An 18,817-nucleotide genomic window follows, 5' to 3' on the forward strand; every position below is an offset into this window, starting at 1 on the left:
AAATACAGTACCGTATATAAGGTAAAAACAGAGTTTGCATAATTCTAATGAGCTTGAAAGTCACTTTTCTGTGTTCATAATGTCATCGGTTTTGACAAGATCCCAAACACCGCTGTCAGAAATGCAGGACCAGACCATGACAGAGACACTGTGTTTTACAGGTGGCTGTAGACACTGTTGTACCTTTCTCCTGACCTCTGTAAATACTGATGACGATTCATCACTCTATAAGACTTATGCTACTGATTTACAGTCCAGTTCTTGTGTAATTTGGCATACCACAGTCTATTCTTACTGTTTCTCACTTTTAAGAATGACGTTTTGACAGCTACCTTTCCACTGAGACTATTTCTGATGAGGCAGTGAGCAGTTCAGGGGCCTGTTGGTGTACCATCATTCAATTATTATTAGTTATACTTTTGTTTTTTATTCTGTCATACAAATATAGCAATCATACAACTGCTGTTTTTATGGTGTAGAAATGTTACTGGCAGCCAATGAAAAGAGCTGCATGATTCTGTTCCATCCATATTTATTAATTTATTTAAAATGATGCATTAAACCAAAGACCGACTACAAGGTCTATGCTTAAACTCTAGATTCTAATATTTATTAGAAATAACTAAATAAAATATAGTATCTAGTCTACACAACTGAATTTCTTTTTGCACTTCTCGGTAGGACGTGAGGTCACACGCATTGGCTCCCGTGATTGGCTCGTAACTCGGAAGTGGAAGTAAGGGGGCGGATGCAGGTCCAAAAACAAACCAAGCAGAGACCTTTGCTCAAGGGCTCTGATGCAAACTTGCTCAAGTCGCAGTCCAGCCTCACCTTGTGGTTTGTGACAGTGCGGTTTGACATTGCGCTGCCTGCTGTCTCCTCACGGTCATGGACGAAGTGACAGGAGCTCAGCTCATCGCTGAGTCTCTAAAGGCTCAGGTAGGAATGACGTCGTCTGCAAACATGTGGCACTCCAACAGAAATATTCTCCCTGTTTGTGTCTTTGCTCAGATGTAACTGTTGAGCAATGTGTCAAAGTCCAAGTGCGGTGCGGTCAGGATCACTAAACTTTTCATAAAAGCATTTTCCCCTCTTATTAATAATGCTACTTTTTTACAAAACTTGTTCAATCCAACGTTCAACCAATCTCCCTGCAGAAAGTGGACTACATGTTTGGGATAGTTGGAGTTCCGATTATCGAAGTGGCCATGGCTGCTCAGGCTGCAGGAATCAGATACGTAGGAATGCGCAACGAGCAAGCGGTAACTCGTTGTTTTGTACAACCTTAGTAATCCCTAACAAAAGCATTGCACTGCCATGCTGACATCAAATAATTTCTGTCGCATAACAGGCGTGCTATGCAGCGTCTGCCGTCGGATACATTACTGGGAGGTAAAATCTAATTCTGTACCGAATAAGGTGAACAGCTGGTGCCCAGCACTGTTATTCACATGTTGCTGTTTCCTGTGGTTATCTGAATCCAGACCAGGGGCCTGTCTTGTGGTTTCTGGACCTGGGCTCATCCATGCCCTGGGTGGAATGGCCAATGCCAACATGAACTGCTGGTATGACTCCATAACCACTGCTGTGTACTGTACAACTAACAAGGTGTTTATGAAGTGATGCTGGCTTTGCACAGGCCGGTGGTTGTTATCGGAGGGTCTTCGGATCGAAATCAGGAAACTGCAGGAGCCTTTCAGGAGTTTCCTCAGGTAACACGTGTCTCGATGTGGATTTTTGCCTGACACCGCTTCTCTACGCTGATTCTGTTTCTCCATGTTGCCAGGTGGAAGCATGCCGCCTGTACAGCAAGTTTTCAGCGAGACCCAGCAGTCTAGAAGCCATCCCCTCAGTGATAGAGAAGGTTGTATAACAATGCCCTCACACTGTCTGTTTGTTCTTTTAATGTATCGAACAGATCTGGATGATGATGATTATTTTCATCACGTCTGTGTAAAGTTTTCTGGTATTTGGTTGGTCACAGGCGGTCCGCACAAGCATCTATGGGCGTCCAGGTGCTTGTTATGTGGATATTGCAGGCGACATGGTTAATGCTAAAGTGGAGAGGAGCAAAGTTAGGTTTGTTGTCATTCTTGGATTTAAAACTAAATAAATACATTTTTATGCACAGTATCACTCGTTAAACATCAGGTGTATAGACTCTCAGAGAAGTGTGTCTCTCGCTCAGAGAGGTGTCCTGCTGTCCGCCTCCACCAGTGAGTTTGGCTGACCAGGGTTCAGTCACAGAAGCCATATCTGTCTTAAAAGCAGCCAAGACACCCTTGGTCATCATCGGCAAAGGTAACTGAAACAAAAGAAGCAATTGCCACCTCTTTTCAAATTAACTAAGCCTAACCAACCTGTGTTTTTCCGCCAATAGGAGCAGCCTACGGCAGAGCAGAGACTGTGCTGAGGGAGCTTATTGAAATGAGTGGCCTTCCCTTCCTGCCCACCCCGATGGGAAAAGGGGTTCTTCCTGATGACCATGCCAACTGTGTAGCTGCTGCACGCTCAAGGTAAGCCTCACACTGCACAATCACACCTGGTAGTAACCAGACAAAGTTGTAACAATCTGTAGAGCTTCTCCTTAATAGAGTAGTCCAGCAGAACTCTGTAACTTTAGTGTGTTTTAATCTTCCTGAAGTAGAAGGCATAGACATGCTCAGCAATACCCATGCAGGCTTTGGGGTTTAATCAATGCTCAGTTGATATTAACAGTTGAAACAAGGCTGGATGGATTGATGCCTTTGTGCTGTGTGTGCCAAAATCTGACCCTGCCATCTGAATGTTGCAGCAGAAATCCAGACTCATCAGACCGGGCAACATTTTTACAATTTTGATGATTGTATTGATGTATTGAGCTGCTGCCAACTGATTGGCTGGTTAGGTATTAATGTGCAGTTGAACTGGTGTACCTAATGAAGTGTTAGGTAAGTGTATAATAATACACTTATAAAAGTACTTGTTTTTTAAAAGCGATGGTCAGATTTTTCAAAAAAGAAAACAGTCTAACATCCAGACAGACGGATGTGTTTTGAGTGCAGCTCCTATTTTGAATGTGTTTTTAGCTAGAAGACAAAATTCACCTTCTATATGCATTATTAGGATCGAAAAACATTCTGCCTAAGGGAGAAGTGGCACGAAGTTTCTATTTCTATATTTTTTAGGCCAAGAATAGTTTGACAGTACATGTTTAGATGGCAAACAAACATTTGTGTCATGGTCATCTATCTGGCTCCTAAATTCTGCATCTTCTAACTAGTCAGGATCTAAAATTTTTAGTCTTGTTTAATGAGAATCCATTGTTTGACCTCTTCTGCTGTTTGTTTTTTATGTATTTTTTCCCTTGTTACCCAGAGCTCTTCTCCAGGCTGATGTCATACTTCTGTTTGGAGCCAGGCTAAATTGGATGCTCCATTTTGGTCTTTCGCCTAGATTTAACCCTAATGTTAAGATCATTCAGGTATGTAAATGACCGAGTTTATGGTTTGAGAAAAATCAGCATTAAAAGATCTGGTTTAAAGCTAGTAGTCTATTTGGTTGTTAATCTTTTGCCTTGTCATGAGAGAGTTAGTTTTGCCAAATCTGGTGCTGCAAAAGCTGTAATGATATAACCCCACTGTGATCCGTTTGCAGGTTGACCTTTGTGCTGAGGAGATGGGCAATAACGTGAGGCCAGCTGTTGCTCTCCTTGGAGATATCAGTGCTGTTGCCACTCAGGTACATTTTCAGCAACTCAGCCCATTGGCTCATCTTTCTCTTTGATGTCTTTCCCATAACGTTAATTTAGGAATCAAAAGCAAACCTGTTTCATCAACATTTGCGCTAATGGTAAGAACCTGTGTAGAACTATGTTTTTCTCTCATAGATAATTCACTATAGCATAAGATCTGGTTGTACTTGTGCAGCTCTTAATGGCTTCTTTAATCATTGGTTTTTAAGCCTGACGACACTGAGGTCTGAACACTTTGTTCAGAGTTTTTTGTTTGTTTTTATATTTTCTTTGCTCCTCTCACTGAATTTTCAGACTGAAATATGCGACAAAAAATATGTCTGTAAAAAGCAAAATGGCAAAAACAAAGCGTATTTCATATACAGAGGAGTTTGAATTGCTAATATATGTTAATTGAGGCCTGAGATGTACTTCTTGGGTTTTTTGCAGTTTCTCTGAGCGCTGCATGGTCTGACCTTGGTGTGAATTTGTTAATAAGATTTCCACTTGTGAATAATTTTCCTCACAGTACGATGATGGACTTGAAATTGTTTGCAAATGGCCTTATAATCATTCCCAGATTAATGGACAGCAACATTTGCTGAGATTGGCGTTGTCTTTCCTCCTCGGCATTGTGTTCACACACGACCACTTGCTGATGATCAGTTAATCAAATGCATTTGATTAGCAGCACCTGGCTTCTACATTCTCTCTCAGTTCCTATGGAAACAGTGAGGACATTCACACGACTGCTTTTGCATTTTATTACGATTACATTGTGTTAAATGTCATGGGGTTGTTCTTCCTCTGAGGTTGCATCTACCAAATTTTAAGACCAGGTAAGGACCAGATGATTTCTTTGAAACGTCTTGTGCTGTATTTTTAGCTCGACTATATTCTCTATATCAGTGACACGAGTACAGTAACATTCAACTGTAATAGCAGTGTTTTTGTTTTTTTTTCTTCAGCTGCTACTGTGTGTCCGTAGAGATGGTTGGAAATACCCCTCTAACGCTGAGTGGTGGAGCACGTTAAAGAGCAAGATTGCTGCTAATGCAAAAATATCAAAGGTGGGTTTCACCAAAGTTCTTCTAATCCTTCCTTAGAATTTGGACCACCAATGGAAAGCTTACATTGTTGTTCTGTGCATGGTTACACTGTATCAGCCTGCCGATGACATTAAATTATATATTTAATCCATTTAGATGTTGTCTCTGTTTTTTGTGTTTCTTGCCAATAGGCACTTGCTCTACAGTCTACAGTGCCCTTGAACTACTACACAGTGTTTCATCACATCTCCCAGCTGCTGCCACATGACTGCATCATTGTCAGCGAGGGTGCAAACACAATGGACATCGGACGCACCATGTTAAATAACTACCTACCTCGACACAGGTAAGCCAGTCAAGCGCACTGACTTTTTTGTTGTTTTTTTTATGCTAACAAATCAATTTAGACTAAACTGTGAGTTAATGTATATCTATTAGATTGCTGTAAACTAATTTTGATGATGTTCAGACTGGATGCAGGCACTTTTGGAACAATGGGAGTAGGTCTCGGGTTTGCTATCGCAGCAGCTGCTGTGGAGGCAAGCCAGAACACCGGCCGAAGGGTCGTCTGTGTGGAGGGAGACAGTGCCTTTGGGTTTTCTGGTATGGAGGTTGAGACCATGTGCAGGTGAACTGAGTCCAGTGTTTCTATTCAGTATTTGCAGTTTAACCGTCTATTGACTTCACATTCTTCTCTTTGTGTTTTGTAAATCAGGTATAGCCTACCCGTGGTTGTTATTGTGGTCAATAATAACGGCATTTACAGCGGAGTAGATTCTGAAACATGGAAAGCAATGAAACAAATGGGAGAGCTGACCTCTGTGTGAGTGAGATACTTTTGAGAAAATGATCATAAAGTGAATTCACTGATAGTTTTTATTGATGTCTTATGCTATGACGTAGCAAAAGTTGTCTTACATCGTCACACTGTAGGGCCCCTCCCGTGTCCCTTCTACCTGACGCTCGCTATGATGAGGTGATGAAGGCGTTCGGAGGTCGAGGGTTGCTGGTGAGGACGGTGGAGGAGCTGCGCAGTGCCTTACAGCTTAGCCTGAGTGACTGGGAGAGACCAAGTCTCATCAATGTGCTCATTGACCCTTCCTCAGACAGGAAGCAGCAGGTAACTACAACTGTTAGGAGCACATGTTTATAGAGTCTGCATGTTTATAAAGTATGCAACAACATTAACCACGTCTTGCCTGCCAGACAGACTTGAGGGTGAGCGTCTCCCAGGTGCACCTGGAGTAAAATTCTCTACATGCACAGGCAACTCTAGAAAAATAATGCTCCACCTTGTGGTCACGGTTGTAATAACAACTCCTACCATAGTCAGAGCATCTCTGTGGCTCTATCAAATATCTGGACTTCTGCGCTGTGGAGCGTTTGCCGTACACTGGAGAAACATGGAGGGTCTAAGGCGGTCCGAACATGTTAACACAGTCTGGAATAAAGACTTGACATATATCACTCATATCAGAAATCTCATCTCATAGCATGTTTTACACCTTTGCAGCCCTGAGTCCTTGCAGACTATAAGCGGTACTATATGACAAAAGGCTGCAAATCAGATCACAGAATGTTTTTAGTATTTGGTCCTGGTGCACCACAGAAGGCATAAAGAGACTGAGTGACACCAGCAGACACAGCAGTAAAGCCAAGCCTGATTTAATCCAGTGTTTCTTTGGTCTCTGCTTTGCATACAATAAACAGCTTCATGTTTACTTGACTCTTCCTCATCCTTTGAGGGCTATGTTACCAACATGCCTCGCTGAGCCGTAATCCTCCTGCTCCAGGTGCACCAGAACTGTTGTATTCCACTCACAATCCCTCCACCTAACACCAACCTGACCTTTCTATTTCAGGGCTCCCATAATTAGAAAGCAAGGCCCTCCGTGTTTATGTTGAACGTATCCACGCAACCTTTTGCAGACACGGTTGAAGGTTGTATTGAGTAATGTATCCACAGCGCTGAGCTCCACGGCTGTGCCAGCAGAAAGACTTGTCCCTGACTTTTAGTGTTGCGCCTTTACCTTTCGACACCCAACTTTAATTCATTCCTGTCAGACTTGAAGCTGACAAGATTTAGTTTTGAAAATTTGAAGAAAACCTTTAGTTAATTTTTATTACCTGGAAAAACCTCTGTTTTACTGCTTAGATCTCCATTACAGTACAATATTCCTCTAGATCTTATCACACCGTATAGCTAATATAAACACTGTGTTGTCTGTTTGCAGGAGTTTCCTTGGCTCACACGTTCCAACCTGTAGATTTCCAGAGCGTTTCAGAACAGCAGTGACGGTTTTCTCCTGGAAAATATCAAACTGCTTTTGTTTTTCTGGTTGTTTCCATTAATTAATCTAATATTTTGCTATTACTATACTGTGAATAATATGAAAAATATGACTACAATAAAACATTTCACACAGAGTGCATGCTGTTTCTTTATGTCAGTTTTTTCCCCTCTTAATCTGGACTGCAACTGTGAGTTGCCCTGTTGAGTATTGCCTACATTAATGAAATGTAATAAAATTAAATCTGGAGAAAAGGAGAAAATAAACGCATTTGACAAACTTTTTTTTCTTTTTGCAAATGAACCAGCTAATCTTTACAGTTGAATGTAGAGATTTGTCAGTAATGGGGAAACTTTAGATGAAATCAACAGGATTTTTCTCATTTCCATAAGTTTTGTATCCTTTTCCACAACTTGTCTGAAAAATCCTAAATGCGCAACAAAAAAGCAATGCAAGCTAAAATAATTTGGTAGAAAATTGCATTGCTTTGTATCTCTTAAGTTGCAAGCTTGACATGATTGCTTTTTGTAAATTATATAAAGAAAAAAGCATAATTTATCTTAACCTCCTAGGACCTGAACTCTTCCCCAGCATGCATTTTTAATTTCTCTTTGATATTTGGGCATATTGGGGCCCGATGAATGTAAAAACAAAGAATTACCAGATTTTTGTTTTTACCTTATTTTTGTTTTTAAGAAAAATCAGAGCCACATATGAGGATATTCGTTTAAAATTTTGATAGAACAGTAGCAGTATAATGTCCTTGTAAGTGGATATCAGGCCCATGTAGAGCAAAATTGAGTATTTTAGTCTAAATAACCCAAAATGTGATGTCCACACATGTGGACGCCAGGTCCTAGGAGGTTAAAGTGCTGCTGAGAAGTAATGGAGTCTGTTTTTCTAGGTCCTTTGGAAATGCAGACACTTGACATTGTGTAAAAGACTTGCCACAGCAGTATAGTGCGCACTAAATAACTTGATGCACAGTGTACTTCATCACAAAAAAACACATTCATCTAAACATAATTAGACTGTAGACTGATACATCTAAGAAAGTTGTAACATATTGACATCTTCATTCAGAATGCTCTCAGCATGTCTTGCAGAAAAGCACACAGGGAGTCTCACAACTTTCCCTGAAGAGAGACAATAACAAAAGCCCCCCACTGCAGTAGTAGAGATCTAATATTGGCACCAGGAGCAGCTGGCAGGCTGTCTCCTGTAATTTTAGTGCACACTGATGCAGAGGAAAGATTTAATGGGTATTGGTCAGCGTACCCTCTTCTGAGGGCGTAAAGGAGACACAGCAGAGTGAACGCAGAGGGAGGGGGGCAGAGAGAGAGGACAGTGAGAAGAGAGGGAGTGGAAAAAGACAGCGTGAGAGCTGCTGTGGATCAGAAATAAAGTCAGGCAACTATCCGGAGCAGCATGACTCTTCTAACACTTGGACTGTATCTGCCATTGTGGTTTTGTTATGGCCTGGCTCAGCCTTCTTTTCTGGACAACTTTGATTCATTCCCAGCAGGTAAGAGCGTTTTAATCCTGAGCTTGAACACTGTATACTGTACTGTGCGTGCACAGGAGCTGGTGGATTTGAGCTGCAAAAGCACGGATTCTGAAAGTCTCAATTTGAGATTCACGTGGCACTCATGATAATACCCTTGTTTTTATTTTCTTGTTGTCCATGAGGTAGGTTGGAAAGGCCTCTATAAATAGCGAGAACAGCTCCGGCTCTTCAGTGAGAGGCACATGGGCTTCATATCCGTCCAGTGCTAGGAATTCTGCTGGATGGGTGTCATGATTTGATAGTTTGCACCTGTTTCTCTGTTGCTTGTGCTGCTCCAGCATGCTGTAATTGCTTCAGTTTGTCAAATTTTTGATCTGTCCCGCCTTAATTTGTCGTAAATGAAGTTTTTCTCATCTCGCATTCATTATCGCGGGTGCAGAAGTTAAAACAACACACAAAAAAACCTTCCTGGCTTCATATACCTTTGATACCCTGTTTAATTTGTGACTGCATGCCCACCTTGCGCAGCTCTCAGATCACCGGATCAGCAGAAGAGGTTCAACCCATGCTGTTTAGTGAGTCCGCCTCCACCACCGCTGTTTCCTCCACCCCCTTCACTTTGGCGCCTCTACCCTCATGTGAGTCAAAGTCATGTGACTTTCTATTGTGAATCTCTAACTATTGACATGTCCTTGATTTATATCCAAAAACACCACATTTCTTACAGCCTTTTGACCCCTGGTCAAGAGTCTCTCGAATTTAATGTCAACAACTGTATGAATAGCATCAAACCTGCTCTTGCAAATGTTGTCAAGACCGAAGAAGTCATCGAATTGCATCTTTATTTATATTTTACAGAGTGATGGAAATTCCCGTGGTGGTCGCGAGTCTGATGTGGACAATAACAATAAAGTTTCTTCTTGCCCAGCAGGCCCTCCGGGGCCTCCTGGCCCCCCAGGACCTCAGGTGGGAAACCAGGCTATTCCTAAAACATCATGGCTATCCTTTTGTATCTGGAACCGTGCCACTGTTATTGGACTCTTCCAATAAATCTCTCATAATGTAACAGGATTCATCACCACTATAACTAAAGCGTCAGTCTCTGTTTCATGTTGGAGTCTACGTAGTTTTAAGGTGTTAAAAATTAGTACCCCAACTACATATTAACCGCATGTCTTCTCCAACTTGATAGTTCCTGTATAGCAGGAGATGGGGATTTCTCTGGCCCATGCAACACAGCAACTCATTAACGCTCCACTTTTAGCTGAGACACAAATAGCCTTTTTCCACCGGCTGCCAGTGTCCCACACATCATTCTCAGAAACTGTCTGAAGAGCTGTCTGCTTGGAAACGAGCACTGGGTCGCGTAAATTCCAGGGCTCACCAAAACATGCTTGTGTCCAGGTGTTTGTGTTCTCTAGTGATTGAAAGATGCAAAGACCTTTCGGTTCAAAAGGCCCTCATAACCCAACCTGCTCCACTGTTCTCCACTGTGTTCCAGCATTTCATAAGTGAAAGCAGATTTACCAACTGATTGTTAAAGCTTTTGCTGAGGTCCAACCGCAGCAGCATTTCTCTTTATCAAAGGAGGCCCACAAGGCAGCTTTTAAATCAATAGTGGCCACTCAGCCTTTAGCTAATTGAAACTGCGGCTTCCAGAAACAGAACAGATCTGTGGTGGGATGCTGTGGACAATAAAATGAATTTAGATTGCTATCTCTGTGATTTAGGAGCATATAGCACAAATCTAATGTTTTCTTTTTATGTTCATTAGGGTCCCCCTGGATTACCTGGGATAGCAGGGCCTAAAGGAGAAAAGGTAAGGAGTGTACTTATCGAAATTAGATAAAACTAGACTGTCTGCTTATTATTCTAATAAGCTAAAGTGCAACTGACCTTTTGCACACAAATGCTTTCTGGAAGTGCATTAAATGACTGCCGTCCTTGTCCCCTCCTCCACATCCTGTTGTCAGGGAGAAATAGGAAGACCTGGTCAAAAGGTGAGAGTCTCCATTAATCACTCCATGTTCTTTGCTAAGTGGATTTACTCAAAAAATGAGATACAATGCCTCCACCTGCTCGCTCGCTGTAAGTCACAGTGCTGCCAGTGCCTGCTTGTGTACATCCCGAAATTGTGAGGATATACAACCTTGACAGGAGGCAGAACAGACACACTGACAGGAGGCAAATGGGTGCAGGGCTGCTGAGACAGGCTGTTTTTGTGGCTGAGGGACTTTACATGCTCTCAGTCTGTTTCTCTCACCGAAGCGGAGCATATTGCTTCCCTATCAACATTCCGCATCAGGCTAGCCTGTCCGACGGTCCTCCTTCTCCTAACATAAAGCTTTATTGAAAGCTCGGGACACACTATGTGATGAGCACAGGTAGAAGAGTAGCGTCCTCCTAAATGAATCAAAGCTGTCCAATGGGGGAGCTTCACTTTGCAAGCGGCCTGACTGAGCAGCTTTGCAGCACCGCAGAGCAATTTAGCTTAGTGTTTCAGCCAGGTTATTAATCATTTTATTTCCCACAAGCACAGACTCCTGTTCTATATACAGCCCATCATTTAATTAAAGAGAGCAAAGTGACAGGGCTCGTTAAAGCCATTCTCCCCCTACATGTGCAGCAGCGTCTGAAAAATGCTGTAGTGAGCTGGCCGTCAGCTAATGCAGCAAATAATTCATTCAGACATATATATATATATATATATATATATATATATGTTCAAACAGGCATAAAAGGCTCTGATTTCATTAACTTAAAAAACAGTTATGTCTCCTGTCAGGGTCGGACAGGCCCTCCTGGACTTCCTGGGAAAAGAGGACCAACAGGATGGTCAGGACCAAGTGGGGCCAAAGTGAGTAAGTCATAATGTAGATCTTATAAAATATGTCAATATATGAGACCAATAAGAACCAGAATGGTTTATTACACAAGTCTGATTTGCAGTCAAATAAACTAAAACCCTGGATTACCAGTTATGTAACATGCAAACAGCCTTTCCTTTGGTGAACGCTTTACTGTAAACGTAATAAAAGAACCTTTAACGTTCAATGTCCGCATATGACATTTCTTATTTTAAAGACAAAAGCTCATTCAGGTTATTCATGTTTACCTTTGTGTCAGGGGGAGAAAGGTGACCCGGGGCTGATGGGTTTGCCTGGATCCAGAGGACCAATTGGGCCGAGGGTAAAATTTTACATATGCTGTTTAGTGATCTTTAGTGAGTTTTGTTTCATCGTGTTTCATGCTTGTTATAAATCTTTAATCCTAGGGCTTACCTGGGTATAAAGGGGAAAAGGTAAGTGGCACCATTCAGCTGTAAATACCGTAGGATTTATTGATTAACTACTTTGACAGTAAACTAAATGAATGTAATCTGCTCTGTCAGGGTTCCCGAGGTGACCGTGGCGAGAATGGGATGAAAGGAGACAAGGTGGGGAGAGTGTATCAGGAAAATTGTACATACACTTTGTAAGAATTCTGAATTCATGTTACGTACTCTTCCTCACTCGCAGGGTGCAATGGGTTTCCCAGGAATGCTTGGACAAAAAGTGAGTAATCCTCATTCACGCCAGTAAGGGTTCTGCCTTACAGTGTTAACCAGCTAACCAATTAAATTCATGTATTTGAATTCAGAATTTTTCTGATATAGATATTTTTTTTTTCTGTTATTGAGGGTGAAATGGGTCCAAAAGGAGAACCTGGAACCTCAGGAAACAGAGGACCCACTGGCCGACCGGGGAAGAGAGGCAAGCAGGTGAGGAGTTTGTGGGTTGCACTGTTTTACAGTAGTGATAGCAAGACAGTTGTACTTTTTGACATGTGGTGTAAGGAAATGACCCTGCACTGTTTTGAATTTAAGGGACTGAAAGGAGACACAGGAAGCGTTGGTCCTATAGGGCCAGCAGGCCCGCAGGGACCTCCAGGCCACCCCGGCCCTCCTGGTCCACCTGCAACAGGTGAAATCCCAAAGTAGATTTAAAACTCTTGAAAACTGTGGTCATAATTAAGTGTTTGCTGGAGAGATTTAGTTTGTGGATGGTCGTGTGTTTTTTTCCGTTGTGAGCGCGTGAAAACTTGTGCTGAAAGTGAGAAGGGAAAGCTCGCAGCCCGGTGAGTAAAGGAAGCCCACTTTGAAACTGTGTACGAGGTAACACCAGTAGTCTTATTTAGCACCGGAGAAATCGAATCCCCCCGAGCTGAAACAGGATTCTCTCAGCATGACATCATGTGGCTAAAATGGATTGACAGATGGCAAGCCTACAGTTTTACAAATATTATGTCAGCACATCATCAAGATGACATTTGTTATCTTGATCAAGTTCCTGTATGAATTATCCTGATTGTGTTTGCTTCTTGATTGATAAATCAAAGACGCTAGACTGACATGTGGTATTTATATCAGCTTGTGTAGGCTGTACACAACTCATTAATGCTGCTATATTCTGTCACTTTGGACTAAATATAGACCCACTGTTTGTTTATCCTTCCTTTTTTTCTCCCCCTCTTCCTGTATATGCAGGAGTCTACATGGTTGGAGCAAAGGGTGCGCGCGGTCCACCAGGGCCTCCTGGAAAGTGTAGCTGCAGCTCTTTGAGTAGTCCTCCATTTGAAAATTATGCCTCTACAGGAAATTATCTCAAAGTGCCAGCGGTGAGAGATGAATGGTTTGCAGTCAAATATAGAATCATCTGTGAAATCAGTGAAAAATCCACCAAATTAAAATGTAAAGAGTTTCAAAGGGTAATACAGTTGTGGTCAGAAGTTTACATCAGCTCATCATAGGCATCGATGCCATGGTAATTGTAGCTTTTTAATAACTGACCTTTTGCAAACGAATGCTTTCTGGAAGTGCATTAAATGACGGCAGTGCCGTCCTCTTTTTCCAGGGTGGAGTGATTGTACAACATTGACCTTTAATGGCTTTAGGAAGGCTGTTTCAGCTCTTGATTTGAGCTAAAAAAAAAAATTCATCCACTTTGTGCAATTTACCGGTACCACTGGCAGTAAAACAGCCCTGCAGAATGATGCTACCACCACCATGCTTGACAGCCTGTACAGTATTTTTAGTTTTGAACGCCTCACCTTTACTCTAAACATATGTCTTGGTATTCTTGCCAAATAGCTCAATCTTTATCTGATCTGATCATAAAACGTTTTTGCAGATGACATTTGGTTTTTCTTGGACAAAGCAGTGACACATCCAAATAAGTTGTTTGAACTGATAATCTTAAAATCTGCAGTGGTTTAACAACGGCTTCAAGAGACCTTCCTAACTTGTATAAATCTAAAAGTCTCCTTCTAAGACCTTCACAGAATTCCTTGGATTTTCCTATTGTTCCAAGTATTGGTCAATCCAATGACTGCTATAAAACAAAGACAGTGAAGAGAAACTCCTTTTTGAGGTCAATCATGATAACTAACGAGAAGTTAGGGATCAAGTTAGAAGTATATATTTGACCTTTATTTATACTTTTGGCTGTGAGTGAATTAGAGAAAATACAAAATACAAAAATTGAAAAAAAAAAAAGATTTTGTACAATCATTCCAATCCAGAAAAAGAACACTTCAAAGATATCATTAAAAGCATCATGCCTGTGATAAATCTATTAAACTTTAGACCACAACTGGAAATAAATAAGCTTGAAAGATAAAAGGAAGGTTAAAGTACACTTACAGGAGAGATAGATAATGCTTGCAGACAAATGTTACCAGCTGGGATGACAAATGATGGTCTTCAATGTTATTTCATAAAGTGCTAAAATGCACGGAACCCTATTATTTTGCCTTTTATTTAGATATTTGTGGTGAGCAATGAGGAGGAACTGGAGCGCCTCCGCACAGATAACGCTCTTGCATTCCGTAAAGACCAGAGATCTCTCTATTTCAAAGACATTGATGGCTGGCTGCCAATCCAGGTATAAATGCATGTAGCAACAATGCAATGTGTCCTTAAAAAAAACAATAGATATTGACTTTCAAACAGCCTTTTCCTTTTATGTTCACATTTTTTAAATTCTGCAAAAGACCTTTCCATTCCAGATCACGCCCTACCAGTCCATGGAAAATGCCCCCGATGATGAAGGTTACTGTGGGGACGGCATAGTGCAGATCTCCACCGGGGAGGAGTGTGATGACAAAAACAGAGTTGTCACCGATGGCTGCGTCAGTAAGTCATGCATCTATGTTACCGGTCCTTTTATAGTTCATTAGCTGTACTTTGCTGTGCACATATAACATGACCCCCCTGTGCCCCTGCTGTCTCATGTTACCATAGAGTGTAAACATGCCTACTGTGGAGACGGATACCGCTATGAAGGGGCTGAGGAGTGTGATGGAAAAGACTTTGGATACCAGACATGTAATTCATATCTTCCAGGGTAAGCATACAGCATTTGGGTACACAACCTTGTACTGCATGAAAAGATGTAGGTTATGAACTTGACCCTGAAAACGTTTTTCTTATGATTTGTAGGTCATATGGTCACCTCAAGTGCACAAGATACTGTACTATTGACTCAACAAACTGCAAGTACTTTACTTGAGGAGTTGTCTGGACAGTGCTGTGGCTCCTCTGTGTGTTATTTGCTTGGGACTTAACATGTAAAAAAAAAGAAAAAAAAAAGAAAAGACAACAATGCTCCAAGCAAAAACACGGAGGCTGCCAGTGATTCTGTTATGAAAGAAAGAACAAAACCTAGAAATATACAAACATACATAAAACTCATCTGTGTTGCTGCTGAGATGCCACATATCCCGGAGGTTATAGCTTGAGTCTTTGAAGGTGAAAATCCGCACACTGGAAATGCAAAGGAAGACTGCACGCTGTCTTAACGAGAAGGATTTGGACTGGCTTCCTCAACATGCCCAACTGGACCCGAACCAGCCTTTCAACGCAACAGTTGAGAGCCTCAATCGCGTACCAGTGGACGATGTTGCAGAGAAGCAGTAGCTGGAACAGAGGCATATTAATCTTGACCCAGTTACTGTTGAGAATAACAAGCAGTAGGACATCCAGAGCGATGGCCCGAGGTATTCTACTGCAGTGTGAATGACAGTGCACAGCATTTGCATGTATCTGGGATTACTAAAACCACGACAGCAGCTGTCACTATCAAAGCATGTAACCTATCAGTTTACTTATTACTGTCAAAACAACTTTCGTACTGTGTCCTCTCACTACCACGTCGAGATACAAAGGTAGGGATGGAGATAGAGGTGGTTATAGTGCACTACATACTGTATATATAGCGAGTTATGCACTTGTAATCTTTGAGTGAGACTGTTACTCCAGGAGGCTTGAAGCCTAGAAGTTGACCCAGCTTTGTTAGCTTGTGGTGGTACCGTACTGACAGGGACATTTAGTCTGGACAAGGTTTCAATAAATCCCCAAATCTTCTCAGGAACTAGCTAACAGGTAATGTAGCTCAACAAACAAAGCACCTTTTACAGGTATCCTCTACTGCTCTTTATAAATTACGCAGCAGTCACTGTACACTGAGGCAACTCAAGCAAAAGCTTTAACGCATCAACAATGCGCAGTACTGCAGGATTCAGTTTCCCCTCCTGTGCTGCAGTGAGAAATGAAATATACTGTACACGAAGGCTTGAAACTGTTATGTCCTTAATTTTCTCGGTGCACGGGAAGGGCTGGACTAGTCTGTAGCTGCTAAAGGGGGGAGGGAGAGGAACTCATATCGCAGTCAGTTTTCTGATCATTACTGTAAATACTCTGATACCTCTTTATCCAGTCTTTCTGTCTTACAGTATATACAGCAACAGTAAACTTAACAGTGTAGGTGTAGTCCGCTGTGTGTTGGGCACAAATGCTGAAAATGACTGTGCTGATATAAGCTGACATTTTCCATAAGCTACTCTTTGAGTCGCGGTGCCAAGGGAGACCTTTTCTCAGACATACCTAGATGTAGTCAGGTCTATAAAGCCTACAAAAGCAATCAAAAGATGAAGACTGTTAATATATTGTGTCCGCATGCTTGTGAAACTCTGCTAATGCTTCACCTTTGTCAAATACCGTTTTGTAAATCATCATTGCATTCATCAGCATAGCAGGTGTCTTAAGAACTGTCAGTCTTGCTCTGTTCAGAGAGAAGCAAAGCACTGTATGAATGACAAACCTTAAAGTTATGAACTGTGCCATGCACAAAGCTCGAGTACCGTTCTGGAAACTATGTTGAGTGTCGTGTCTGTGGCCTGTGCTGCTGTGTTCTATCTTAGACTGCCTATGTACAGCAATGCTGAAACGTGCATGTGGTGACGTGCTGTAAGGCTTTATGAAGCGTAGCAAGCATTGTGACTGGGGTAGTTCATTTTGTTTTAATACTCTGATATGATTTTTACAGTAGTTGTGAACTATTTAAAAAATGATCAAATAAAAGTGATATTTAAGTCACTCTCTTTATTTAAACTTAAACCTTGGTTAGCGGTTTGTCATGTCTGCTGTTATTGGAAAAAAAGCACACACACAAAAAACCCAAACCTAACTGGCATTGATGGAGAGGCTATTGATGTTCTCTTAGGATACAACACTCAGACAAAAAAGTAAGGGGGACATCAAAGTATCGCAGCAGTCAGCCGTTTGCTGAGTGCTGCGTTAGTCTAAATGCAAAGCAGACCACACAGTGAACTCTTGCTGTTTCTCAGACGTGGCAATGGGTTTTTCGGCTTTTTATTCCATCTTAATGAAGCCTTTCAGAGCTGAATCTGTGCCTGGAGATGAGGCACAGCGATACAGGTTGGGGACAGACCAGCCGGCCACTGTTGCAACCAAGATGTTTGAAGCAGGATGAGACCATATAACTGTATTAGCATGCTGTATTCCTCTTCTAAATCACATCAGGGCAATTTGTCTACCGAGATGCCAGAGTAAAACCTTACCTTGGTGTATTTATGCCATCATGTGCAGTGCCCTGACCGGGGCAATCACATTTGTCAAACAAATGTCCCAGTGTGGCACTAAATGTCACTGAAATTCAAGGGCTGACCTGATTTTACTGGCTCTGTAATGAAAAGATGAGCTGTGGTCACAGAAGAATCCCTCAAGTGAAGTTTACCATTTGTGAAGTAAGGTCAAATTAACTTATGAGCTGTATCCCATGCATTTTATTAACTTATTCATGCAGTGTAACTTATAGCAAGCTTGGTCTATGTTCAGCTCACATAGGTATTAAAATGATACCTATGGAAAAATGACACTCTTTTTTTCCACTACAAGGTTATTTTAGTGTAGACTGACTGGTGTAGCATTACAGCTGTGGTACATGGGGCGATGCAAAGGAAACCACAGGACAGGAAGCTGGCAGAGACCCAACTGCTTCACCTAAGCCAAGTGAAAATCCCTGACCTATAGATAAGAACTGCTGGTATCCTGGGTGCAGTGGTGCTGATTAATGCACATGCAAAATAATCACTTGAAACAGAAAATGATATACAGAAGTATTATTTAAGATTGGTACCACAGTTGTTACGACAAACTATTTACTATCTGTTTCTTATTTGCACTCAACAGTCACTGTGTTAGGCACATATTGAAAACACTGGGTTGGAATTTATTTTGCCTTCAAAAATTTGACCAAAATCTTTTGGTCAAAATTGATAATAGCATCACTGAGTTGCTGCAGATTTACCAGCTGTACATCAGTGATGAGAATCTCCTTTTATGCCAAACACCCCAAAATATTTTTTTTAAATTTAGCCTTTGAGACTGAGTGTCTCACTTCCAAGAGACCTGCTCCAGACAAACATATTAAAATTACAACAATAAAAAAGCAATAAAATGGCTAAATATGTATAACATACACAGTCATATTAAAACATGAACAAGTTCCCAGAGATGATTTTCATAAAAACATTTGTATGTCTTTTAAAGTCTGCAAGTGAAATCAACTGAGAGAGCTTCTGCAATGTACTGCATGAAGACAGGGCAGAAAAGGACAATGCCTTCTTCCCAAGCTCTGTACGAACTGATGTTGCTGAAGATGCTCTACTGCGTTGAGATCTGGTGACTGTGAAGGCCGTTTGAGTACAGTGTACTCACTGTTATGTTCAAGAAACCAGTTTGAGTTCATTTAAGCTTTGTAGCATGGGACATTATTCTGCTGGAAGTAGCCATCGGATGTTAGGTACACTGTGGTTATAAAGGGATGGACATGGTCAGAAACAATGCTAACATGCCCAAAGTGTACCGACATCATTACACCACCACCACCTGCCATGACCATTGGAAGGGAGAATAGAT

General features: G+C 41.6%; 2 protein-coding genes across 3 annotated transcripts; both read left to right on the forward strand.

The window, feature by feature from the left end:
* The first annotated feature begins 746 nt into the window (after positions 1-746).
* Positions 747-7,191, forward strand: hacl1 (2-hydroxyacyl-CoA lyase 1). The gene is made up of 17 exons (XM_085473596.1): positions 747-939; positions 1,158-1,262; positions 1,352-1,392; positions 1,485-1,565; positions 1,640-1,712; positions 1,787-1,864; positions 1,985-2,079; positions 2,189-2,301; positions 2,381-2,516; positions 3,358-3,463; positions 3,637-3,720; positions 4,681-4,782; positions 4,953-5,107; positions 5,231-5,389; positions 5,477-5,584; positions 5,695-5,881; positions 6,996-7,191. The coding sequence occupies exons 1-17, from the start codon at positions 889-891 to the stop codon at positions 7,026-7,028; spliced, it is 1,707 nt and encodes a 568-aa protein (XP_085329722.1). The 5' UTR covers positions 747-888; the 3' UTR covers positions 7,029-7,191.
* Positions 7,192-8,375: 1,184 nt separating this feature from the next.
* Positions 8,376-16,972, forward strand: colq (collagen-like tail subunit (single strand of homotrimer) of asymmetric acetylcholinesterase). 2 transcript variants are annotated; one of them, XM_085473597.1, is made up of 17 exons: positions 8,376-8,577; positions 9,088-9,197; positions 9,418-9,525; positions 10,334-10,378; positions 10,533-10,559; positions 11,345-11,416; positions 11,686-11,748; positions 11,834-11,860; positions 11,951-11,995; positions 12,078-12,113; positions 12,239-12,319; positions 12,425-12,521; positions 13,085-13,215; positions 14,361-14,480; positions 14,590-14,731; positions 14,840-14,942; positions 15,038-16,972. In XM_085473597.1, exons 1-17 carry the CDS (start codon positions 8,481-8,483, stop codon positions 15,105-15,107), a joined length of 1,374 nt encoding a protein of 457 aa, XP_085329723.1. In that variant the 5' UTR covers positions 8,376-8,480; the 3' UTR covers positions 15,108-16,972. The 2 variants fall into 2 exon arrangements, with proteins under 2 accessions (XP_085329723.1, XP_085329724.1); XM_085473598.1 differs by lacking the exon at positions 10,533-10,559.
* The last annotated feature ends 1,845 nt before the right edge of the window (positions 16,973-18,817 follow it).

Source organism: Copadichromis virginalis, linkage group LG11 (genome assembly GCF_057382275.1).
Source record: "Copadichromis virginalis isolate Kocher_CV1m ecotype Utaka linkage group LG11, C_Virginalis_male_GT1.1, whole genome shotgun sequence".
Classification (NCBI taxonomy): domain Eukaryota; kingdom Metazoa; phylum Chordata; class Actinopteri; order Cichliformes; family Cichlidae; genus Copadichromis; species Copadichromis virginalis.

Coding starts and splice junctions, on each gene's coding strand:
- hacl1 (XM_085473596.1), top strand. CDS start 889: ATGGACGAAGTGACAGGAGCTCAGCTCATCGCTGAGTCTCTAAAGGCT. Junction 1,393..1,484: donor GTCGGATACATTACTGGGAG/GTAAAATCTAAT, acceptor ATCTGAATCCAG/ACCAGGGGCCTGTCTTGTGG. Junction 1,713..1,786: donor CCTTTCAGGAGTTTCCTCAG/GTAACACGTGTC, acceptor CCATGTTGCCAG/GTGGAAGCATGCCGCCTGTA.
- colq (XM_085473597.1), top strand. CDS start 8,481: ATGACTCTTCTAACACTTGGACTGTATCTGCCATTGTGGTTTTGTTAT. Junction 8,578..9,087: donor CTTTGATTCATTCCCAGCAG/GTAAGAGCGTTT, acceptor CACCTTGCGCAG/CTCTCAGATCACCGGATCAG. Junction 14,481..14,589: donor ATGGCTGGCTGCCAATCCAG/GTATAAATGCAT, acceptor ATTCTGCAAAAG/ACCTTTCCATTCCAGATCAC.